Source organism: Phalacrocorax carbo, chromosome 7, assembly GCF_963921805.1.
Source record: "Phalacrocorax carbo chromosome 7, bPhaCar2.1, whole genome shotgun sequence".
NCBI lineage: Eukaryota > Metazoa > Chordata > Aves > Suliformes > Phalacrocoracidae > Phalacrocorax > Phalacrocorax carbo.
In genome coordinates this window covers 437,384-458,024 of record NC_087519.1, presented here as the reverse complement: position 1 = coordinate 458,024, position 20,641 = coordinate 437,384, and the positions used below count along the sequence as shown (strand labels likewise).

At 58.6% G+C, this 20,641-nt stretch overlaps 2 protein-coding genes across 8 annotated transcripts in view; one reads left to right on the top strand and one right to left on the bottom strand.

Moving 5' to 3' along the window:
• Nucleotides 1-136: 136 nt before the first annotated feature.
• Nucleotides 137-10,239, bottom strand: CKMT1A (creatine kinase, mitochondrial 1A). Its single transcript, XM_064455909.1, has 9 exons — nt 9,981-10,239; nt 4,085-4,283; nt 3,558-3,653; nt 3,218-3,439; nt 2,605-2,690; nt 1,408-1,531; nt 1,092-1,226; nt 607-732; nt 137-386 (listed from the first exon to the last, which is right to left on the bottom strand). Exons 1-9 carry the CDS (start codon nt 10,127-10,129, stop codon nt 270-272), a joined length of 1,254 nt encoding a protein of 417 aa, XP_064311979.1. The 5' UTR covers nt 10,130-10,239; the 3' UTR covers nt 137-269.
• Nucleotides 10,240-11,092: 853 nt separating this feature from the next.
• PPIP5K1 (diphosphoinositol pentakisphosphate kinase 1) overlaps nt 11,093-20,641 on the top strand; it is a 50,999-nt gene continuing 41,450 nt past the window's right edge. For 5 of the 7 annotated variants that reach the window (XM_064455904.1, XM_064455907.1, XM_064455906.1 and 2 more), the window contains exons 1-8: nt 11,093-11,146; nt 15,372-15,541; nt 15,841-16,015; nt 17,596-17,791; nt 17,882-17,972; nt 18,969-19,054; nt 19,277-19,431; nt 20,447-20,548. In XM_064455904.1, the coding sequence (XP_064311974.1) occupies nt 15,869-16,015; nt 17,596-17,791; nt 17,882-17,972; nt 18,969-19,054; nt 19,277-19,431; nt 20,447-20,548 (777 nt within the window). In that variant the 5' untranslated portion in view covers nt 11,093-11,146; nt 15,372-15,541; nt 15,841-15,868. Of the gene's footprint in view, nt 11,147-12,480; nt 14,268-15,371; nt 15,542-15,840; nt 16,016-17,595; nt 17,792-17,881; nt 17,973-18,968; nt 19,055-19,276; nt 19,432-20,446; nt 20,549-20,641 lie in introns of those variants that run through there. The other 2 variants (XM_064455908.1, XM_064455903.1) reach the window with 2 other exon arrangements.

Below are 20,641 nucleotides of genomic sequence, written 5' to 3'. Positions count from 1 at the left end.
AAGTGGCTCAGGGAAATCCCAGGACCACTGCTCAGGGCAGGTGCAGGAAACCCAGACCTGGGTGGGTGCCTCTCTGCAGACACACGGCGCTGGTGGGGTGGTGGGTGCTGGGGTAAGGAGGAGATGGAGACACAGCTACAGCAGCGCACATTTATGAGGTCTGGCCTGGCGCATTGTGGGTAACAGGACGCAGCGACATGCTGGGCACAGAGATCACATAAGCTATGGGGGTGCTGGGTCCCATGGGCCTGGCGCTGCCTTGGTCCAGTTCAGTGCCGGAACTGCGGCACTGGGGAGGGGATGCGGATGTCCTGCCCCTTCTCCAGCCGCCGCTCACAGTCAATCAGGTAGTTCACACCGTCTATCACCAGCTGCACCAGCTCCACCTGCACCAGGAGCACACACATCCTGACTCAGGGGCTATCCTGGGAGCCACACCAGCAAGGCACCCGCTGGCCCCCCTGCGTGAAGGGCAGGTGCTGCCACCCCCAGTCCCCACGTGCTGCCCACAGCACATGGCCCTGGACATCTTTGGGGCCCGCAGGCCTGTCATGCACACATGCTCCAGAACCTCCCTCCCCAAAAGCAGCTCTGCCCGGCACCCACCTCTGACTTCCCCAGACGGTCCAGGTTGGAAATATCGAAGACATTGCCAGTAGCTGCAGTGTCCACACCTCCTGTGCCACGCTTCTGTAGCCGAAGATTCTCCAGGATCTTAGGGAAGCGGCTATCCTGGTGCCCAGAGAAGGTGTCAGTGGGACCATCAGCAAGGGAGCCGGGGCTCTGCAGCTGACTTCTCCCTGGGGCAGCCCTCTCGCTGCTCACAAAACCCCATCGCTGGGCTTGTAATCCCCACAGGGAGCCCTGCCCTGAGCAGACCCAGGTTGACACCTGGGTCCCCGGCTCCTCCAGCCACAGATGCAGGCATAGGCTGGAGTTTACGCTCCACTTCCTGGGGGAACCTGAGTGATGTCCAGGGCCAGGTCCCCTGCAGCCCTGCACCTCTGGCGTGGCTGGGCTCCCTGTGCCCCGGCAGCTGGGGATCCCCGCAACCCTGGCGTAGCTCCCCACAAAACTGGCCATGGCAATACCTTGCTGAGCAGCGGCAGCTTGATGTGGACACCTGCTCGCAGCCCGGTGCCCAGGTTGGAGGGGCAGGTCAGGATGTAACCCAGCCGCTCGTTCCACATGAACTCCCAGCCTCGCTCCTGGATTAGCCGCTCCACCTGGGTTAGAGGCACAAGCAGCCGTTCAGCCATTCAGTCCCCGGCTGTGAGGTGCCCAGGCCTCGGCACGACAGCACCGCCCAGCCCTGGCTGGGCACAGGGGGCCAGCCCCGCAGCAGCCCTGCTTGCCCTGCTCTTCCTGTCCACAGGGCTGGCACAGCAGGGGCTGGCGGGTGCTCACCTCCTTCAGGCCCCGACAGAACCGCTCGAAGACGCGCTTCATGTTGCCACCCTTCTCCATGGAGATGACGCGCGTGTGATCCTCCTCGTTGATCCAGATCAGGAAGGTCTTCTCGTTGTTGTGCCTAGGGATAGGGCAGTGTTCAGCTGTGCTGGTGGCTGGCAGAGCCCCCCTGCCCATCCAGCCACCCACGCCAGCTCCAGCTGTGCCCCTTCTGCCGCCGTGACCATGGTGCCAGTGCTGCCCCACGGTCCCGGTGCTATGCCTGCGCCCGTGGCTGGGAGCGCGGTGCCAGAGCAGAGCGCGGCTGCAAGGCAGCCAGCCAGGAGGTGCTCCTGAAGACGGGCCAGCGTTCATCCACACGCACTGCTGTGGACAACGGGTCCTGGCTCTGGTGCTGTGGGCACAGGCAAGTGCTGCTGGGGAGGAGCAGCATGATGCCAGCGTGGTGGCAGCCCTGCCTGGACTGGGGACACGACCACGGCTCCTGCACTGCGCAGGCAGTGGGAGGGGGATGTGAGGTGTGGGGTGCACATTGGGATGCTGGGCTAGGAGGTGGCTGGAGCTGGGGACCATGTGTGCTGTGGAGGTGTTTTCCATGAGGCTGCTATAAAGGTGCTGTGCCAGCGAGGGCGGTGTGGGCGAGTGCGTGTGCCGGCTGTCACTCCGCGGGTGTGTGGGATGTTGTGTGGGATGTGGCATGGCTGTGCAGAGATGCTGGGAGGGAGGAGTAAGATGCAATTCTGGCAGGATAAGTTTGGGGGCAGGTAGAGTGTGCAGAGAGCCAGGGGGAGCACTGGGGATTGCCTGGGGAGCAGAAGGCAGCAATTACAGGTTTTTGGCAGTCTAGAGTGCAAGGTGCTGCAGGATGGTGAGAGCGGGCAGGACCGACAGCAGTGGCTGGCTCCAAAGTCCCACTTCTTAGGAAGATGCTGTGGCTTGTGTACGGAGCGGCTGGCTGCTGACTGCAGCACACAAGGGGCTCCCAGGTAAGGAGTGAGCAGGGAGAGCCCAGCTCTGTATGGCCACAGAGCCTGGGGTGAGCGCAGCCCAGGAGTGCCAGTGCCGCATGTGCTGGGGTCTGCAGTTCGGTGAGCATGGAGAACATGGGTGGTGGGGCTGGGGCAGCCAGACAAAGCAGCAGTGTCCCCTGCCTTTCTGCCCTGCTGATGGCTTGATGCTGGGGCAGGTCCTCACCAGATCCCTCGGGCGTCGGGCCAGTCCCGGGCCATTCCTGCTGCTGTCAGGAGCGGGGACACTGGCTTGTCGAAGAGGAAGTGGTCCTGGAGGGAGGCAGAGTGTGAAGGCTCACCAGGGCTGCACAGCTGGTGCCAGCGCACCCTGTCACACTGGTCCCAGCCTGCCATGCAGGTGATGCACTGCAGCTGTCCCTGGCAGGGCAAGCTTGCCTGCTGTCCCCACCTGTGGGCAGAAGTCCCTGCCTTCCTGCCAGGGAGGCAGGAGGCTGCTGATACACAGCCCACCCCGTACCAGGGGCTGGCAGGGCACTGGCTGTGTACCACAAGTGTGCCTTCCCCTGGGCATGGGCAGGGACATGGGGTGAGAGCCAGAGGTGGCTGTGAGCTGCTGGGGCTGTGCTCAGCAAGCTCCATCCTCCCCCGGCTAGGGAGGGCTGAGCAGCCCCATGAGCACACTCTGCAATGCGGGGCAGCCTTGCTGAAGGGGGTCCTGGTTCCACAGGGCGATGGGGCTGGGAAAGGAGGATATGGCCTCCCAGAGGGGCAATGCTGGGGAAAGGGTCCTGCTCCGCAAGCACCTGGGGTGGCTGCTGGGAGGTGCACCAACTCACATCAATGAGCTGCTGTTGCTCCTTCTCTGTCATCTCGCTGAGGCGGTAGTACCGGCCTGCTAGGTCTCCAGTGAGACCATTCAGTGCCTCCACGGTCACCTTCTCCACCTCTCGACGCTCAGCACGGGTGCAGGCTGGTGGCAGGCTCAGCCCGCGGATGCTGCGCCCAGTCCGGACCCGGGAGGAGAGCACGTAGCGCTCATCGAAGTGGCCAAACTTTATCTGGAATGGACATGAACCATGGGGCGCTTACAGGGTGGCACTGGTGCTGGCAGGACCCCAGTCCCCCGAGGCTCGGGGAAGGGCCCCTGTGCACAGCACCACTACCCAGTGCGCGCACCTTGGTGGCATCCAGGTCAGTGACATGCTTCATCGTGCGGGGGTTGTATCCGTTGTGCCGCTCCTGAATCACGGGGTCAAACAGGTCAGCAAACACCTGGAAACAAGCAGGATGATGTGCAGCACTGCAGACCCAGCACTCCATGAAACCCCTGCCACAAGCTCGGCACAATCCTGCTGCCAGCATGGGGGACATGGCAGCATGGGGGCTGCAGAGGGTGGCTGGGGGCCAAGACGCATCCTGCAATGCAATGGCAATCCACAGGGCCGACACTGCCTGGGCAAGTGGGGCTCAGGGGCGAGGAGGAAGTTACAGGACTCTAGGAACAGCTGATCTGAAGAAGTCCTGTGTCCCACAGGGACACGCTGGGGCTGGCCAAGGGGCCTCTCCAGCTGCCTGGACTGGGCAGGAGGAGATGGGAAGTAACATCCCATGCTGCTGGATGTACCACAGGTACTGGGACTCCTCTGGCTACTGGGTGCACCCTGGAGAGCCTGGAGCATGGCAGGGCTCCGGCCTCCACTCACCTCATAGGTTTCTTCATCACCAGCTACCATGCCCACAGTCTTGATGAAGGGGTGGCCGGGGTTGTCGACACCCGTCTGGATACACTGGTCCAAGGTCCAGCCATTTGGGGTTGCTTTGTCACAGAGCCTGGCATAGATGGCTGGCGTCAGATTGCTGGCCATGCAGTTGTTGTGCTTCCGCAGGTCGGGGTACTCAGCGCTGCAGGAGGAGAAACAGGTGAGTCCTTTGGGGTCAGGGCACCCCTGCGCTCGTGCCCTTGCCCCACAGACCCTCACAGGTGTGGGCAGGGATGCTCCAGGGAGGGAGGTCAAGCTGTTCTGCTTGTCCACACCAGCAAAGGCCAGCCGGGACTGGGAAGGCAGTCACTGGCATTGCACAGTGAGGGCGGAGAGCAGCCTGAGCTGAGGGCTGACATTGCCACAAGGACAAGAGTCCATGAGCAAATCTGGACCGGTTGTTAGGGTGCGGCTCCTTATCAGCCGCGTACCAGGGCCCTGGCGTTGGGAGAGCTTGCTGGGCGAGTGGCGGCGGCCACGTCAGCCGCAGCCCAGTGCTGGGGCACGGGCAGCTGGTGGGAACCTGCGTGCTGAGCTGCCAGGGGGGCAGGCCACAGAGAAGGGGCTTCACTCCCCTTCTTCTGGGGCTACCCCGATGCCAGCCCAGACAGAGGGCAGCTGCCCCTTCTGTCCAGCACTGTGGTCTGCCCGTGCAGTGAGTGGGGGAGCCAAGGCACGCAGCCCACGGGGGCCCTGGTGTGTCTGGCCCCTGGGCCCCAGCCGGGTGCCACAACACCCCCATCCTGTCCCCCAGATGCCGTGGGGCCGGAGGTTTGTTGACCCCAATCTGCAGCCAGCGGGAACCGCACTGCTCTGGCACAGTTTATTGTATTAGGGGGATGCTTTCCTCTAATCAGCTTAGCAGGAGGCCGTCCCCTGACCTCATTCCCACTTTAGCCAGGCTTTGTGCTTGTTCTGCACTCACAGGGGGATTGGCAGCGCAGGACCCCAACAGTGCTCTCCTTGGGCACATCCCTCCTGCTGCGAGGTGGTGCCTCCCCTCCCCTTGCTTCAGTGGGACAGGGCTGGCACTTGTAAGCCCAAACAATCTCTCTGGTGGCAGGAGGGGGTCCTGCAGCCCTGAGGACGCCTGTCTACTCTCCCAGGAGGGGCACTGCCTTGTGGGGGTGGGGTCCATGTGGAAGAAGAGGAGCTGGGGCTAGTGCAGGTGTGGGTTGGTGAGAGCAACAGCCGGCCACCATCACCAGCAGCAAGTCCTGGCACCCTCCTGGTGCTCAGGTCCTGCTCCTGGGCTGAGCGTCCGCACAGGGCGCTGGGTCTGGCTGCCAGTGCCCGGCCCCCGTGCTGCAATGCAGAGTGCTGTCACTGCTGCTGCCTCCTCCCCTGCGTCTGCAGGCCAAGGAATGTGCGTTGGCCCTTCGCCTACAGCTTGGCTACTGCTTGTGGCTTCCTGCGCTTTGCAGAAAGAAAGGGAGGTAGGGCTTACATTGTCTGCTCTGCATAGGGAAGCACTTGGCTCCAGCCTGGACCAGTACAAGGAGGCATTTGCTCCAGGCAGGAACTCGTCCCAGGCCGTGCAGGCTGAGGGCTGCTCCCCCAGCCCACACACAGATCTGTGCTGTGTTGAGATGCTCCAATTCAGAGGCTGACTTGTCATGCATGGGACGCAGACTGCCCCAGCCTCCCCCACTGCTCCTGCCCCTGCTGTCAGCTGACTACTGACCCATGTCTCCCGAGGGAGAGACACTCTGGTAAAAAGCATTTGCTGATCAGAATGGGACACTTGGACAAGTTCCTCCCCCACCCCCAGCACTGCTAGTGCCGCCTGGCATGCCAGGACCACAGCCTGCCTGCTGGGCTTTCCACCCTGGTGTCTGCGGACTACGTCCAGAGCCATCAAAGGTTGCTAAGGGAAGCAAGCCTACTTCCAGTAAGCAGAACACTGCTGTATGTTTAAGCATGCTGTCTGCTGTGGGCAGTCCATACCTTCACTGAAGTGTTCAGAGAGTCCAAAACCCTGAGATCCTGGCCCCTGCCTGCAGGGTCTGTGCCTGCTGCAGTGCTGACTTAGCTCCCGACCCGAATGCACCCTCCCCCAGAACAGCCCTGAATCACAGCCAGCAAATCTGGGGAATCTCTCTTCAGCCTTTCCAGACCCCCCGAACTATGCTGGATGGTGCCAGGATCAGCAGGGCAATGCAGGGATGGAGGCGCTGAACGCTCACAAGCGGTGCCCTGCAGAGCTGCAGGGGAGACTGCCCGTTCCTGCCGCCCAGGCTCTGTCCCGGGGCTGGCGCGGGCAGGCTCGGGGAGTGGGCACCGCACTCTCCTTGGTGTCCAGTGTCCTCTGCCACAAGCATGAAGGCGACGCTGCACTTGGCCTTACTGGGGCTGCCTTGGCGCCTTGGTTTTGGTCCCCAAAGCTGGTTTTTAAATTATGACCCTTTCAGCACCGTCTTTCGTTCCCAGTGCCACGTGGCCGAGCAATAGATTCCCCAGCCGCAGAGGCTGGAAGTGTCTTCAGAAGAAGGTGGACTTCTGCCAGGAGCGCGACTCGGTGCGGGCGCTGCGCTACCGCCCACGCTGTCCCGTGAGGCAGCTCAGTGCTGCCATCCTGCCTGCGACCTCGGGGTGCAGCTGCCTGCAGCAACTGCCCTCTCTGCCCTTGCGCAAGGAGGTGCTTCACCTGAGGGGAGACCTGCTAAGCGCTCAGCAGGTGTCATTAGTCCATCTACTGACTGGGCAGCCTCTCCAGGAGTGGCAGCCCCCTGCATCTCCCCACGCTCTTCTCTGCTAATCCAGCAGCCTCCAGCACCCTTCCTGGCGTCACTGGCTCTGCAGGTGCCCACGCTGATGGCAGCCCCTGCCGCATGCGGCCTCTGGGGAGGCGTGGGGGCAAGCAGCGCGGACCCTGTGCGGTAGCGGTGGGCGGGAGGAGCCAGGTGCTGGCAGGCTGCTGCAGGCAGCAGAGCAGGCAGCTTGATCACGCAGGGAGGAGGGGGCTTGGGCTTTGTGTGCAGACGCTTTGGCGGGGAGCCCCAGAGTGACTGTCCAAGCGTGGCGCCGTGCCTTGTGTGGGACCCCGCCCGGCAGCAGGCATGTCCGTGCCCAGGTCTCCTCTTGGGGGGTGCCCATGTGCCCCCCTCAGAATGACCATTTGCACGGCAGCGCCTACTACAAGTGGCTGTGGAGTGCCGCTCAGATCCCTCAAGGCTGTTGCCAATGTCTCTCGTTATTTAACGTGAAGACTTAAAATCCCCAGGGGGGTTGACTCGCTCCTGCAGAGCGGGATGCTGCAGTTCTGTCCAGGCTCTTCTCAAGTGTCAGTACCATCACAAAACTGTTCCCAGCCAAACAGACCCTCCCAGGAAGCTCATTTAGAGCTTCTCAGCCACATCCCCTACCTTGATTTCATCCCCTCCTCCAGACTCACCTCAGTCCCCTCCTTCCCACAGATGGTGCCTGGCTACTCCCCAAGCCCTGTTGTTGCTTTCAGCATCAACATTCTGCTCTGCTGTTTCTCCCCAGCCACTGATCCTGCCACAGCAACGCCTTTGCAGCATGGCCAGCGTGGCCCCTGTCCCTAGCCCCAGCAAGGACAGAGCTGATGTTTTGTGTGCACAAGGGGACACTCGCGTGCCCAGGTTTAGCAGAGAGAGGCCAGCTCTCCCCAGGCTCTGGTGCCCTTGCCCACAGGAGCAGGACACAGGCAGAGTGCCTGCCTTTTTCATGGCAGCCAGCAGGTCTCACAGATCCTGGTGTTTTTTCCTTGCCATCCTCACTCAGTGAATACCTGATGTCTGTGGCCCTGCAATTGTTCAGAAAGCTTGAAAATACAACACTCCTGGGAGATGAATAAACAATAACATCCAGCCTTCATCATTCTTCTAAGTCGCTCCATTTCTGCCCCCTTGTTTCTGTGGCCCAACCCAGCACTTTAAGCCCCCAGTGCCAGCTCTCAGCACGCAGCTTTCTGCACGAGCAGGGCTCTCAGTCTGCAATGCAGCGCAGCGCTACTCTTAACTGCACGGTGTTTGGTGCAGGGATCACAGCAGCCACATGTGTTTGGAGCAGTAACGTGCTGCCTCCTTCCACACTCCGCTCCTTCACTGTGCGCAGTCTCTGCCGGTTTCAGGATGGGGAGCAAAACCCGCTCTTTGCTTTCCTAACCTGCCTCTGAGCGGTGCCAGGCCGAGCAGCCAGTGCCAGTGCAAGGCGGAAGGGCGAGCCGGTGGCTGCCACGTCCCTCTCCCCTCCCAGCCCTGTCCCTACCCTGCCCAGCCCTGGTGAGGCACAGGCAGCTCCCTCCTCCAGCCCCCACCTTGTGCCTTGGCCCTCCGTGCTCCTGGGCTAGGCAGCGTGGGCACTGCACAGGACCTGCCTCCACCTCTCCTGGCCTCGAGGCCCACAATTCCATGTCGCTGTGGCAAGCGGCAGTGAGCGGAGCAGTGGTAATGCCTCTGCCTGCGGCAGCAAAGCACCTGGCCCTCCTGGGGCCTGGCCGTGCTCCCCAGGGCAGCCCTTGGCAAAACGCAGTTCGAAGGCAGGGTGACACGAGACCTTCTGTGCCAGAGCTTGAACCTTAGCACCGCTCTGCAGCTGTGACACTTATCTGGCTTAAGGGATCAGGCACAGGTTGTGCAAATAGGGCCAGTGGCTCTTGCAGAGCCAGCATTACCCCCAAAGCACCCCTAAGCCAGGCCATGGCCATGCAAATGCCAGCCTGGCCTGGCCCGGCTTTGTGCCCGCCTCCCAGAAGTCCTGATCGCAAACCTCAGGGCTCACCTTCATCCAAAATTTGCCTGCAGGCTAGGGGCTGCCTGCTCAGCACCTGCAGGCCCCTCCAGTTCTCACTTTAAAAATTGCCCCTGAGGTGGAAGAGAGAGGACCTGCCAGGAAACCTTTTCTTTTAAATAGAGAAGTCCCTGTCCTGAAGGCAGGCACGTGGCAAGACTGGTACAGCCAGATGGGGTTGGGCCAGGAGTTGCCGCCAGCCCCCAGGGGCTGCTGAGGAGCCTCTGTCTCTGCTCGGACACCGGCTCTTGCAGACAGAGCTCCTGGGTGTTTTGCCAGGAGCAGAAAATGAACCCTTTTGCTCTGTCCTGTTCCCACCAGGACATTGGCAAGTCTCCCCTGGCTCCTCTGACGGGGCCGAGCCTGGGGTACAGCCTCACTCATGACAGCTGCCCCAGCGACGCTGCCCCATCTCCCTGACAGCCCCCACCCCGTCCTCCCCGTCAGCCCGGGAGGGTTCCCCCCAGACCCCAGCCCTGCAGGCAAGCCCCTCTCCCCCTCCCGCTCCTGCCCACGCCGGTCTGGCGGCACAGCAGCTTGTCCCGGTGCTCTGCAGCTGTCCAGGGCCGCCGGCAGTCCTGGGGCTCCCAGCCGGACCGCCCCAGAGGGGTGATGGGGACGTGCCCGGGGAGGCCTCCGCAGCCCGCACGGCCCCGGCTCGGCGTGGGTCCCGTGGCAGGGCGCCGTGGCGGGGCCCCGTGGCAGCCTGGCCGGCGCGGGAGGGCCCAACCAGCCCCGTGGGTCCGCGCCCAACGCCCCGCCGCGGCCTTCGGGGAGGCCGGGCAAGGCGCGGAGGCCCCGCCGCGGCGGCGCCGGTGCCCTTGGGCGCGGGGACGCCGGGGCTCGGGCGCCGGTGGCCCGAGGCAGCGCGGCTCCGTCCATACGCGGCCGAGCCCCCGCCGCCGCCTCCCGGAGCCCCGGGGCCGGCGCGGGCTCGGTTCCGGGGCGTCCCGGTCACCCCCGCCCGCGGACGACCAGCGTCCGCCCCGCCGCCCCCACGAACCGCCCCGGGGCCCCCCGCTGGAGCTCGGGGGCAGCCCCACCGCCCCCCGCACGTGCGCCCCCGCCGCCCGCCGCCCGGTACCTGGGCGGGTAGCGCCGCCGCTGCCGGTCGCCCGCGCTGACCGTGTCCCGGGCGAGGAGGAAGCCGGCGGCGAGGGAGCCGGCGCCCACCATGGCCAGGAGGCCGGCGGAGCGGCGGGCGGAGAGGGCGCGGGCGAAGGTGCTGGCCATCGCGGAGCGGCGGAGCGAGCGCGCCGGGGCCGGAAGGCGGACGTGAAGGGAATGGGAACGAGAATGGGAATGGGAACGGCGGCGGCGGCAGGGTGCGCGGGGGGCGGGGAGCCGGCCGGGCACGAGGGGGGCCGCAACGGCACCGCCACCTGCTCGGCCGCCCCGCCCCGCCCCGCCCCGCCCGCCGCCGCCTTCAGCACCGCGCGCCGGACAGCGCCGGAGGGGCGGCTGCGCCGGGCCCGGGCCCCGCACCGGGCGCCGCTGCGGGCGGGCACGGCGCGGCGCGGAACACGGCGCAGCCCGCGGCGGCGAAGCTGCGGCCGGGGCAGGCTCCGCGCACCTGGAGCCGGCAGCGGCGGACGCGGCTCCCCGACGGCCCGGAGCCGCGCACGGGATGCGGCCCGGAATGGGTCGCGGCGCCGGCGGCCGGTTTTCGGCGGCTCGGCCTGGCGCGGGCGGCGCTCACCGGCCCCTCCCGCCGCGCTCCGTGTCGCTACTCGGCGCCGGGCGCTCCCTTCGCGACTCCCGCACGCCGGGACGGGGCGGTCGGCCCGCGCGCCCCGTGCCCGCGGCATCGGCGGGGCTGCACCGGCGCGGCAGGGAGCGCGCCACGTTCCGCCGCCGCCGACTCCGCGGGGCGGCAGCAGGCGGCGGGCGCTGCCCGGGACGAGTGCTGCCCGGCGCCTGCGGCGCAGCGGGAGCGGCCGCCCGGCACAGCCGCGCCTCCTGTTCGGGGTCCCTCGGGGCGGCGGCGGCGGCCCGCGCGCAGCGGTTGCCGTGGTAACGCGGGATCCGGCAGCGCTGCCGGTGCCCGGCGCTGGGCCCGCGCCCCACGTGCGCGCGACACGCCCGACCGCGCGGCGGGTCCCAGCCGCCGCCGCTAGGGGCCGCCACGCCGCGCCCGCCTGGGGCCCGGCCGCCACGCCCCTCCCCGTCGATTGGTTGGCTGCGGTCGTCAGCAGGCCGTGATTGGCCCGTGGCGGCGCCGGCAGCGCAGGGTGCGATCGGAGGCCGCAGGTGAGCGGAGGGAAATGGCGGCGCCCGGCGTGGCGCCCCCTGCTGCCGCCAGCGGGGCGCTGGGGCGGCCCGGGTCCGGGCCCGGACCCGGACCCGGGCCCGAGCCCGAGCCCGAGGGCCAGGCGGCTCCGGGCCAGGGAAGGGAAGCGAAGGGAGGGCGAGGGCGAGGGCGAGGGCGGGGGCGGGGGCGGGGAGGGCAGGCAGGCGGGCGGGCGGCCGCGCCGCTGCTGGGCCCGCCTCGTCGGCGACTGTCGGGGAGCGCCGGTTGGGCGGCGGCGGCCCCCTAGCGAGGCGCGGCCCGGATCCCCGGCGCGGGTCTGCCGCCTTGCCGGCCCTCGCGGGACTGTCCCAGGCGCCCGCTGTCCGCCCGGGTCTCTCGGGCCCGGCCTGTCCCCGGCGCGGCCTGTCCGCCGGCACCGAGCGCGCAGCGGGCCGGGCCCGGCGCTGTGGCGGGCTCTGCCCGGAAGGGCCGGCGGGGCGGCGAGGGGCGGGGGGGGGGCGGTGGCTCGGCTCTGCCACGGCCAAGCAGGCCCAGCAGCCCCTCCCGGCAGCCGCGGGCCGGCCTGTCCGTGCCGGTGCCGCCCGGCCTAGCGGCGCCGGTGCGTGCCCTCGGCGCTGCTGCGGCTCGCCGGGTGCTCGGCTGCTTGCTGCCGGGCCGGGTCCCGGGAGCGGCCCCCGGAGGAGGAGCCGCCGCCCCGGCCTCCCGCCTCCCGCCTGGAAGCCCTCGGGAAGGCGCACGAGCCGCGCGGTTGGGGTTTGTGCCTGCAATGCCCCCGGGCTGTGAGGGAAGGGTACAGCGGCAGCGGTTTTTTCGATAATAATGCTGTATTAACGGTTGCAGACTCAGAGAAACTCTGATGCTGTGAAGTTTCACACTTAACAATCTCATAAATCGCATTAAAAAGCCTCATTAAAAACAAGACAAGAATTGGTGTTGCTGCCACAGTTGCCGTGTGAGCAATATAACATTTGCTGAGATGTAGAAGTGATAAGCCAAGAGGTTTTTACTAAATTTGCAAACAGCGTCGTCTAGCAGAAGGAGCTCCTGGTCAGGAAAAGTGAAATGTTGCTGTGCTCTGTCCGGGTTTGAAGATAGGTTTGGAGTTAAACAAAAGTGCTGCTCAAAGAGGCAGAACGGTATGTTTAGAAGCCTGACTCCAGCTTCCTGGTTGTGAATGCACTCACCTTGCATGTTAATAGCACATGGAGAGCCTTCTTTGATACACCAAGTCCAATAACTTTTAATTATTAACTCTGGTATAAGTGTTCTTTTTTTTCCTGAAGCAATTAAGTGGCTATGATAAGAGTACAGCTTTCACCTTTTGTATGAAAGCATATAATTAACCTTAATACAAATAGCCCTTGTGACAATGGGAGTAGCAATTTGGGCAAAGGTACTTCACTGGTCAAGGCCTAGACTTTCAGGGTTGGGTTTTTCTTGTTTGTTTGGGTTGGTTGATTGTTTTTAATGCCCGCAGCTGTTTCAGGTAGTTCAACAAGACATTACCAGCTTTAGTATTTTAAAAATGCAGCTGTGCGTGTTCTTAAAGGTTACAATCCTGCAGATTCTTGACCTGGTTTAAATCAGGCTGCAGGTCTATAAGCTAAATCATCCTTGCAGCCTGTCTGCATGTGCTGGTGCCTTGTACTCCTTGGACCTCCCGCCTAATGCTTTCCCCAGGCTCCCTGCCGTGTGCAGGCCTGGTGTCTGCTCCAAGAGCTGCCTCCTCTACTGCCTGTGGCTGCTGCCTCCAGTGATGTGATTAGCCTTGTTTGGTTGCTGCAGGCCTTGCCCTTCAGCCCTCCACCATAGGGACTACGCTTTCAAATTCTGCATCTGTACCTATGACAGGCTTTGTTTAAAAAACAAAATGGACTAAGAAAACCAACACCCAAAACCACTCTTTCAGTGGTTAATGCCGTGCTGAGTACAAAGTTAATGCAAGACCTGATCACACCTTCTCTCAAATTTCTGGTAGCTCAGGAGTGGGGCACAAAGAATAAGTCTATTTACTCTGTGAACATCTTTATCTGAGCAGCGACAGAATGATCTGCTGGGGAACCGGGAAGCAGCTTACGATCTCATTTCTTATCACTAATACAGGGTAATTTTGGGGGCTGAATTAGTCCCGGGGCACTTACAGGCAAGGTCTATGTCTCGGTTTCAGGTTGTGTGTCAGCAGCTTCTGACTGCCGTTAGGTGATTACGGTAACCTTTGGTATGATTGTGTAGCAGATAATAGCTGCCCTTCTTGGAAGAGGGTGCAAGAACGTCTTTAGCTGTAGTGGCTGGTGTGTACTTCCTTGTGTGTCTGTGATGGGGCTAGCAAGCCTGAATATTCCATATTCAAAGCCAGAACCATCTTTATTATCAGATAAGGGGTCTACTTTAAAGAGAAACTTGAAAAAGGTTTTGGTTATACCCTCTCCCTTTCCCCACACCAGAAACAACCCGAGATCATGAGGTTAACACAAGGGGATGCCTGATATATCAGTGGCTGTTGGCTTCAGTGAGGCTCTAGGTTTCTACCTGGTTCAAGCACAGTGTGTCATGGCCTCCATAAATGGCTACAGAGCAAGGCAGAGGCTTTTTTTTCTGGAATAGGAACAGAAATGTAGAGATCTCATTGCGTTCTTAGTTCTTAGGGCAAAGGTTTTCCTGCTGCTTGACCTGTTTTTTCCAGGAGGGAGGGGAGAGTAAGGGATTGGAGAAAACAACTCCTCCTCTTCTTGCATGGTTTACTTCATTAAATAATCAGCCATCAAGTTGATAGTGTACTTGCTAAGGTCTCGTTCTGCGCTGGTGTGCTGAGGCAGCAGGGCACAGGAACGAAAATGGTTCCTGAGCATGTCGGGAATCCTCCTCTTGTCCTTGTGTAGAAATAGTAGGGCTATATGGAGCACGGAGTAAAATGCCTGTATAGCCTGGTGTGCCAGCTCTGTTGCTCCGACCAGCAGAGAGCACTGATGGTGAATTACAACTTCAGCTCTCGCTGATTGGGACACTTTCCTGTGCTGGGTGTGCACTGTGCCTCCAGGCTGGTGTGGGAGCAGGGCTTGGTGCACGTGCGGATGACCGGCGTGAGCTGGGAGTCAGGCAGAGGAGACTGTCCTTTTTGCGGTAGGTGCAAAGTCTGGCCTTGCTGTGTCACCTCTCTGGCTTCTGTTGGGTTGGTGTTGGCTCCCCTGGTAGATCCGGCGTGAATACCGACGGGCTTGCTGTCGAATGAGTGCCTGGTAGCATGGATTTGGGACTTGTCCCGTGCACTTCTGCTCCAGCACTTTCTCTGAGTGCTTACCTGTTCCATCACCTGTCCCTTCTGGGAGTGTGCACAGCCTTTCTGCGTGGAGGCACGCTTTATATTGACCCTTTTTTCCAAGGGGATTTCACGAGCAAACCCTGGATTGCTCTGTGTGTTTGTTTCTTTTGCCCATTCCCACCCTGCTTGAATGGATTAAGGCAATCGCTCTCCATTGTTCCTGGTGAGGGGATTCTCACCTCCCCTGTAACTCTGCTGGCAGCGGGCTGATGGCATTTGGTGTGCCTCCTCTGCTCTGTGAAGGGGAGCTGCCAGAGGACTGGGAACTGACAGCTGTACATGGCAGTATAGTCTCCTACAGCATACTGGCTGGCTGTAGGGGAAACAAAAGAGGAGGAAATACAGCAACTCTTAGTCCAGGGAATGCTGAAAATCACGAGAGCATGAGAAGCTGTGGTAGAGAGTGTCTTGTGTCCATTTTTAGGAAGTACTTAATAACATGAGGTGTTCACAACGTCCTCTTCTCAAGGCTGCACTTAGGCGGGAGGAATGCTTTTCACCACTGCATAGTTGGGGAAAACATGGTGAAGGGCAACTGCTTGGCATTTATGTATGTGCAGCTATGGTCAGAGGTGAACAGCTGTGTCCTTGGTGTGTACGGGTCATGCGTACTGTGTGTTCAAACTCTGTCACACTGTGGCAGACAATGCTGCTGTTGTAGGTGACAGTGCGAGACACACTCCTTTCCTGGTGTTCATAAAGCAAATCTTGTATGCCGATGATCAGCTTCCACGGTCACAGAGTAAATCAGAGGGAGCTTGCAAAACCAGAAGCCCTGACCTGCAACCCAAACTGTTGCTGATGCCTCTGTCTCTTCTTTCCCTGCCAAAGAGTTGTCAATTCTTCCTTATCCCTCCTCCCCACAAACTCATGTGCCTCTCAGACTGGTCTCGTTGTTACTATAGGTCTTCTTGAGCTGAAAGGATGAAAATTGGTGATTGGAAAGTCACTGCCACTGTCCTAAGCTTCATCCTAACTTCTGAAGTCCCAGTTGATGTCTTTGGGTGTACGAGCCTGCGAGAGTGTCCGCCGTCCCCTTCCATGATTTAGACAGCAGCTTGGAGCATGCATCATTGTAAGGTTTACGTGATTTCAGCGCTAGTGGTGACACTGTCCCTTTCCCAGTTGGTGCAAAGGGGTTAATTGCACAACGGAGCTGCCTATGTAAAACGATCCGGAATCCTGGTCCCCTCCCACCCCCGAGGGTCTCTTCCTACTCCCTCCTTTTGTGCTGGGCAGCATGTCCCTGGGCTCCCTCCTGCCAGATCAGTCCCTGTGCTCCCCCCACCATCACCCGCTTCCAGCAGCGCAGCCGGCCCCTGGCTCGCTGTGCACCTGGCCTTCTCTAACCCTTTTTGCTCGCTGTGATTCCAGAGCGGGATGGTCGGCCACCAAAGCTGCAATGTCGTCCCTGACGACCTCCAGTGAGGGAGAGAACTCCACTCCCAGGTTTGTTGTTGGTTCCAGGGATGATGAGACAGACTTTCTGGGATCAAACATGAAGACAGACGAAACTGATTTCTTTGAAGATGATGAAGAGGAGGAGTCGGTAAGGAGGTCCTGGTGTTCTGGGTTGGAGCATCTGTGCAGAATTCCTGGGTCTCAGCCGGGGTTTGCATGGTTGCTGCCGAGGCCGCAGGCAGTCGGGACTTCAGGGGACATGGCACCAGGCTGTGTGGCACAGCCACGGGGAATGGCCATGCCATTTCTGATAGGACGTACTGCATTGTCATGCTGCCGTACTCGCTGCCTCACGCTCCGGTAAATCCTAGCCTTTTTGCTTGCAGGTCTTTTTCAGGTACAACAGCACATTTCTTTGTCCTAGCATCTTAACCCTGACACTCCTGCAAACCTTTATTTTTCACCAGGGAAATTTTTGAGGAAAACTGGGAACTGTGAAAAGGGCAAAGGTGTGTCTGCAGAAAAGAAGCATTTATTCTTTTCTGTAACCTCCAAGAAGAGGATGCAGATAGGAGAATGAGCTCCAGGTCCTGACTGCTTTTGGCACCTATTCAGTGTTATATGAAATGTTATATTTGCTGTTCTGCACACGGGAGTTGGATGCTGCAGGGACATTGCTGCCTGCTGGCTGTGCGAATTGCTGGGACCATCCAGCAGTGCAGTGGTTGTTTCCATTGCCTCTGTACTCTGAGCCTCTGTTGCAAGCGGGTTGTTGACCTAGCAGCCCACACAGGCTTCCTTCAAACCCACACAGTGTTGTGTGCCTTGATGATCAGTGAGGAGCTATTTATCAGGTGTGGTGAAGGATTTGGAAACCCTTTCACTTCCCAGATGATGTTTTTGCTGTGGAACCTTGGCTTTGCAAGTCAGTGCAGTAACTTCTAAAGTCTCAGCTTACAGTTTGAAGCCACAATTGTTTGTGCTGGGTAACCTGCAGTCCTGTGCGTATCACTTCAGATGATCTCACTGTGTTTAATCTTGCTTGGGCCAGAATTAATCTCTCAGGAAAACATCAAGTCTGGGATTTCTAGATGGTGATGGAAAGTCCACCACAGACCTTAGCCTGTTACTCTGTTATGGTTACCAAAGTTTTTGAATACACATCTTCTCTCTCAACTTAACTTCGTCCCACTGGATCTTGTACCTTTGTCAGTTATATGGAAGAGCACTTGCTACTGTTTCTCTTTTACTCATAGCTACTTACCATTGTAATCTCCCCTTCATTTTCTCTCAGATAAGACAAACAGACTGAGCTCCTGGACTTTTTTTCTATAAAACATTTGCAGCTCTTCTCTGAGCCTGCCTAAGTCCACCAACTGTCTTGTTGAGTTATGGGCCAGAGAACATAACGTGGGATTCCAGTCCCTGCTGCTTGTTCAAGTGCCAGATATTTATTTCTGGCTTTAGCATTAGTGCCCAGTAAAAGGAGGTGGTACATACTACCTGGCAAAGAAGTGGTTATTTTGGGCTGCTCCTTAATGGTGTTCCCCAGTGGAATCTAGTGGGAGCTAGAAGTGTGTATGGGTTCAAGTCTAGCAAGAGCTGTGAGCGCATAAGGTTGGAAGAAAATCCCTTTTTTGTTCTGCATTGCTGTATTTCTACACTGTTATAGTTTAAATTCAGTAAAATAGTCGACCCTGTACTAAACTGATCTTTGTCTTCCCTCAGCCACCTGAACGGCAGATTGTGGTTGGAATCTGTGCCATGACAAAAAAGTCCAAGTCAAAGCCCATGACACAGATTCTGGAGCGTCTGTGCAAGTTTGAGTATATCACAGTGGTGATTATGGGGGAAGACGTTATTCTGAATGAACCAGTGGAGAACTGGCCCTCTTGTGACTGCCTAATATCGTTCCACTCCAAAGGTAAAATGTCTGTGTCAGGCCTTAGCCTACTTGAGATCTGGGCAAGGGAGCTTCCACTCATCATCTGCTCCACTCCCCCCTGTATTTCAGGATTCCCTCTGGATAAAGCAGTTGCTTATGCCAAGCTGTGCAAGCCATTTCTGATTAATGACCTTGATATGCAGTATTATATCCAGGACAGGTAGGTGTCTGTGATCCACTAAAGCCCCTTCCCTCTCCCTTTGTCTGGTTTCTCTCCTCAGCATGCTGTGCAAACTTCGTCTTCCTGGCCACAAGCAAATGAGTGTGATGGGCAGGAAGGGGGCATTGGCAGTGGCTTTTAGGGGTTATTTCTCCAAAACATGGAGGGGAATAGATCTGGGGGTAGAACCATTGAGGCTTGACTTGTTTTGTTTTCTGGTGCAAATGTCTTGTAAGGAACGGCTAGACGAAGTAGGAAGTGGAAGAGGTCTCACAGAACGAGACTGCCACAACTAAGACAAAAAGGCTAGTCTCTGAGTAAGAGAGCCAAGTAGTGGGATGGGGTTCTGGGACAGAAACCGGGAGCAGTTTCTCTGAGGAGAGTATGTTGGTCAGACACGTCAAAAGGCCTGCCAGTCAGCTCTTGGTAGAGGCCGCCAGCAGTCACGTACTTCGGTTCATACAGCCAGACTGCTTTGGCTGTGTATGGGTAGGGCTCATACCAGACCTCAAACCTCCTGCCATGTCTTTGGGTTGTGAGCGGTGTTCCTGTGGGTGCTGACAGGCACCCCAAGGTATAACTAGTGAAAGAATTGTGGTTTCCCCACTGACACAGGATGAGAAGAGGCTCTGCTGCATCTGCCTGGCCTGGGTGTTAGGCAGCTTAGCGTGACAGGGCACCCTTCCAGAGGGCAGCTCTGGGTAGGTGGTGTGTGCTGGGTGTGTTGCTGTGGATTGGGCATGTGCTACGAAATGACCGTCCATGTTTAGACCAGGTGGAGATCTACTCTGGGACATCTCTGTCCGGAGTAGGACTGAGGCATGCCCCATACCTGTAGGTCGTATGTAGAGAGCATGTGCTTAGAAGTATTTGCACTCTCTTGAGGCTTTTTTGTGTTCGCTTGACTTTGTTCTTCATCAGTGGGAATGAAGCCTTTCCCTTGGCTTGTACTGAGGACCTTCTAGACTATTCTGACACTGTTTCTGTCCTCTACAGGCGTGAAGTGTATCGGATCCTTCAGGAAGAGGGAATAGACTTGCCCCGCTATGCTGTGCTCAATCGGGACCCTGATAGACCAGAAGGTCAGTGTCCAGGCCCTACCGAAAGCCATTTTCACATACTGTACTATTTAAGATATTCTGCAGAGAACAGGTACGGATAATCAGTTTGAAGAGGCCTGATTCACAAGTGGACAAAGGTCACAACAGCAGAACTGGCTGACTGGCCAGGACCGAAGGGCTTCGGCTCTGCGCTAGGGCTGTCTCACCCTTTCCTAACATGCTGCTGCTGTGCTTTGTCTTCAGAGTGCAACTTGGTGGAAGGAGAGGACCACGTGGAGGTGAATGGAGCTGTTTTCCCAAAGCCATTTGTAGAGAAACCAGTCAGTGCTGAAGACCATAATGTGTATATTTACTACCCGACGTCAGCAGGTGGGGGCAGCCAGCGACTCTTTCGGAAGGTGAGGAGCAGGACTCCAGTTTTAGTGTTGGAAGCAACAGATCTGTGGCTCTGAGGCCCATGTGGCTTCAGGTGGGAGTGCTGGGACAGGTGAAGGGGAAAGGAAGGTCTTGTGTTGGGGAAATCGAGACCACCTTAGAACTTCTAGTTCAACCCAATCTACCTGGGGACTGCAGAAGGACATGTAGTGGTAGTGCTGACTTCACCTTCCCCGTCCTCTGTTTGAGCTGTGTCCTCTCTAGCAGTCAGGAGACTGACATGGAGAACTGTGTTCCTTGTTGAATTGCATGCTGTTTTTTCCAGATCACTTCCTCAGTTTATCAAGATTTGTTATTTTTAAACTTATGGTACTGTCTTCTAACATCGTGGTTGCTTTTCTCAGCTTAGTGCAGCTTGGAAATGTGACAAATGCAATATTTATTCCTAGATTCCACAGGGAATCTGCCCTCACTCACTTCCTCCACTTTGCCAACAACCCGTTAATAGCTGTGATATATCTTTTTTTCCAGTCAGTTATGCATCTGCCATTAATAATCTTAAAATGGTTGTTTCCTTAGCTAATATACAGGCATGCCACGTGAGGGTGTATCCAAAGCCTTACTAAAAATCAGAACCACATCATCCTCTGTCCATACGATCAGTCAGCTGTCCTAGAAGGAAGTTAAATTGGTCTGATTACCACCTGTCATCATTTGTTTTCATTTGCTTATTAGCTAGGCTCCGTACTTTCTAGGTCTTTGTCCACTGTTTTTTGTTCCATATCCTTGCAGTGATTGGAGTTAACCTAATGGTCTATAATAACTTTTCTCCTCTGTAAAGCTGGAAAAGGACATACCTACTGTCTGCGTTTTGGAGTCTCTTTTGTCCTCCATAAATAAGTGTGGTGGAATAGCTGGGGGTTCTGAGAGGCGTTCTGCTAATTCTCTACATATGGGATGAAACTTAGGTTTTTTGTTCTTCCATTTAAGAAAAGGAGCCCCATGCTCTTCCCTGAGGTGTTTATTCTGTGCTTTCAGATTGGCAGCCGGAGTAGCGTGTACTCCCCAGAGAGCAGTGTAAGGAAGACAGGCTCGTACATTTATGAGGAGTTCATGCCTACAGATGGCACTGATGTAAAGGTAAGGAAAACCCTGGAATAGCTCCTTCCTTCTCCAGGCCTGGGATGGCTGAAGGTTGGGCAGTCCTAGTTAGGTTCCGGAGTGTTTGTTCAA

What these genes read in the sequence shown, in the direction of transcription:
- CKMT1A (XM_064455909.1), bottom strand. Translation starts at nt 10,129, where the DNA reads ATGGCCAGCACCTTCGCCCGCGCCCTCTCCGCCCGCCGCTCCGCCGGC. An exon ending in CTGACCTGGATGCCACCAAG is followed by an intron (nt 3,440 to 3,557) that starts GTGCGCGCACTG and finishes TGTCCATTCCAG; the next exon opens with ATAAAGTTTGGCCACTTCGA. An exon ending in TCTGTCGGGGCCTGAAGGAG is followed by an intron (nt 1,227 to 1,407) that starts GTGAGCACCCGC and finishes CCTCTAACCCAG; the next exon opens with GTGGAGCGGCTAATCCAGGA.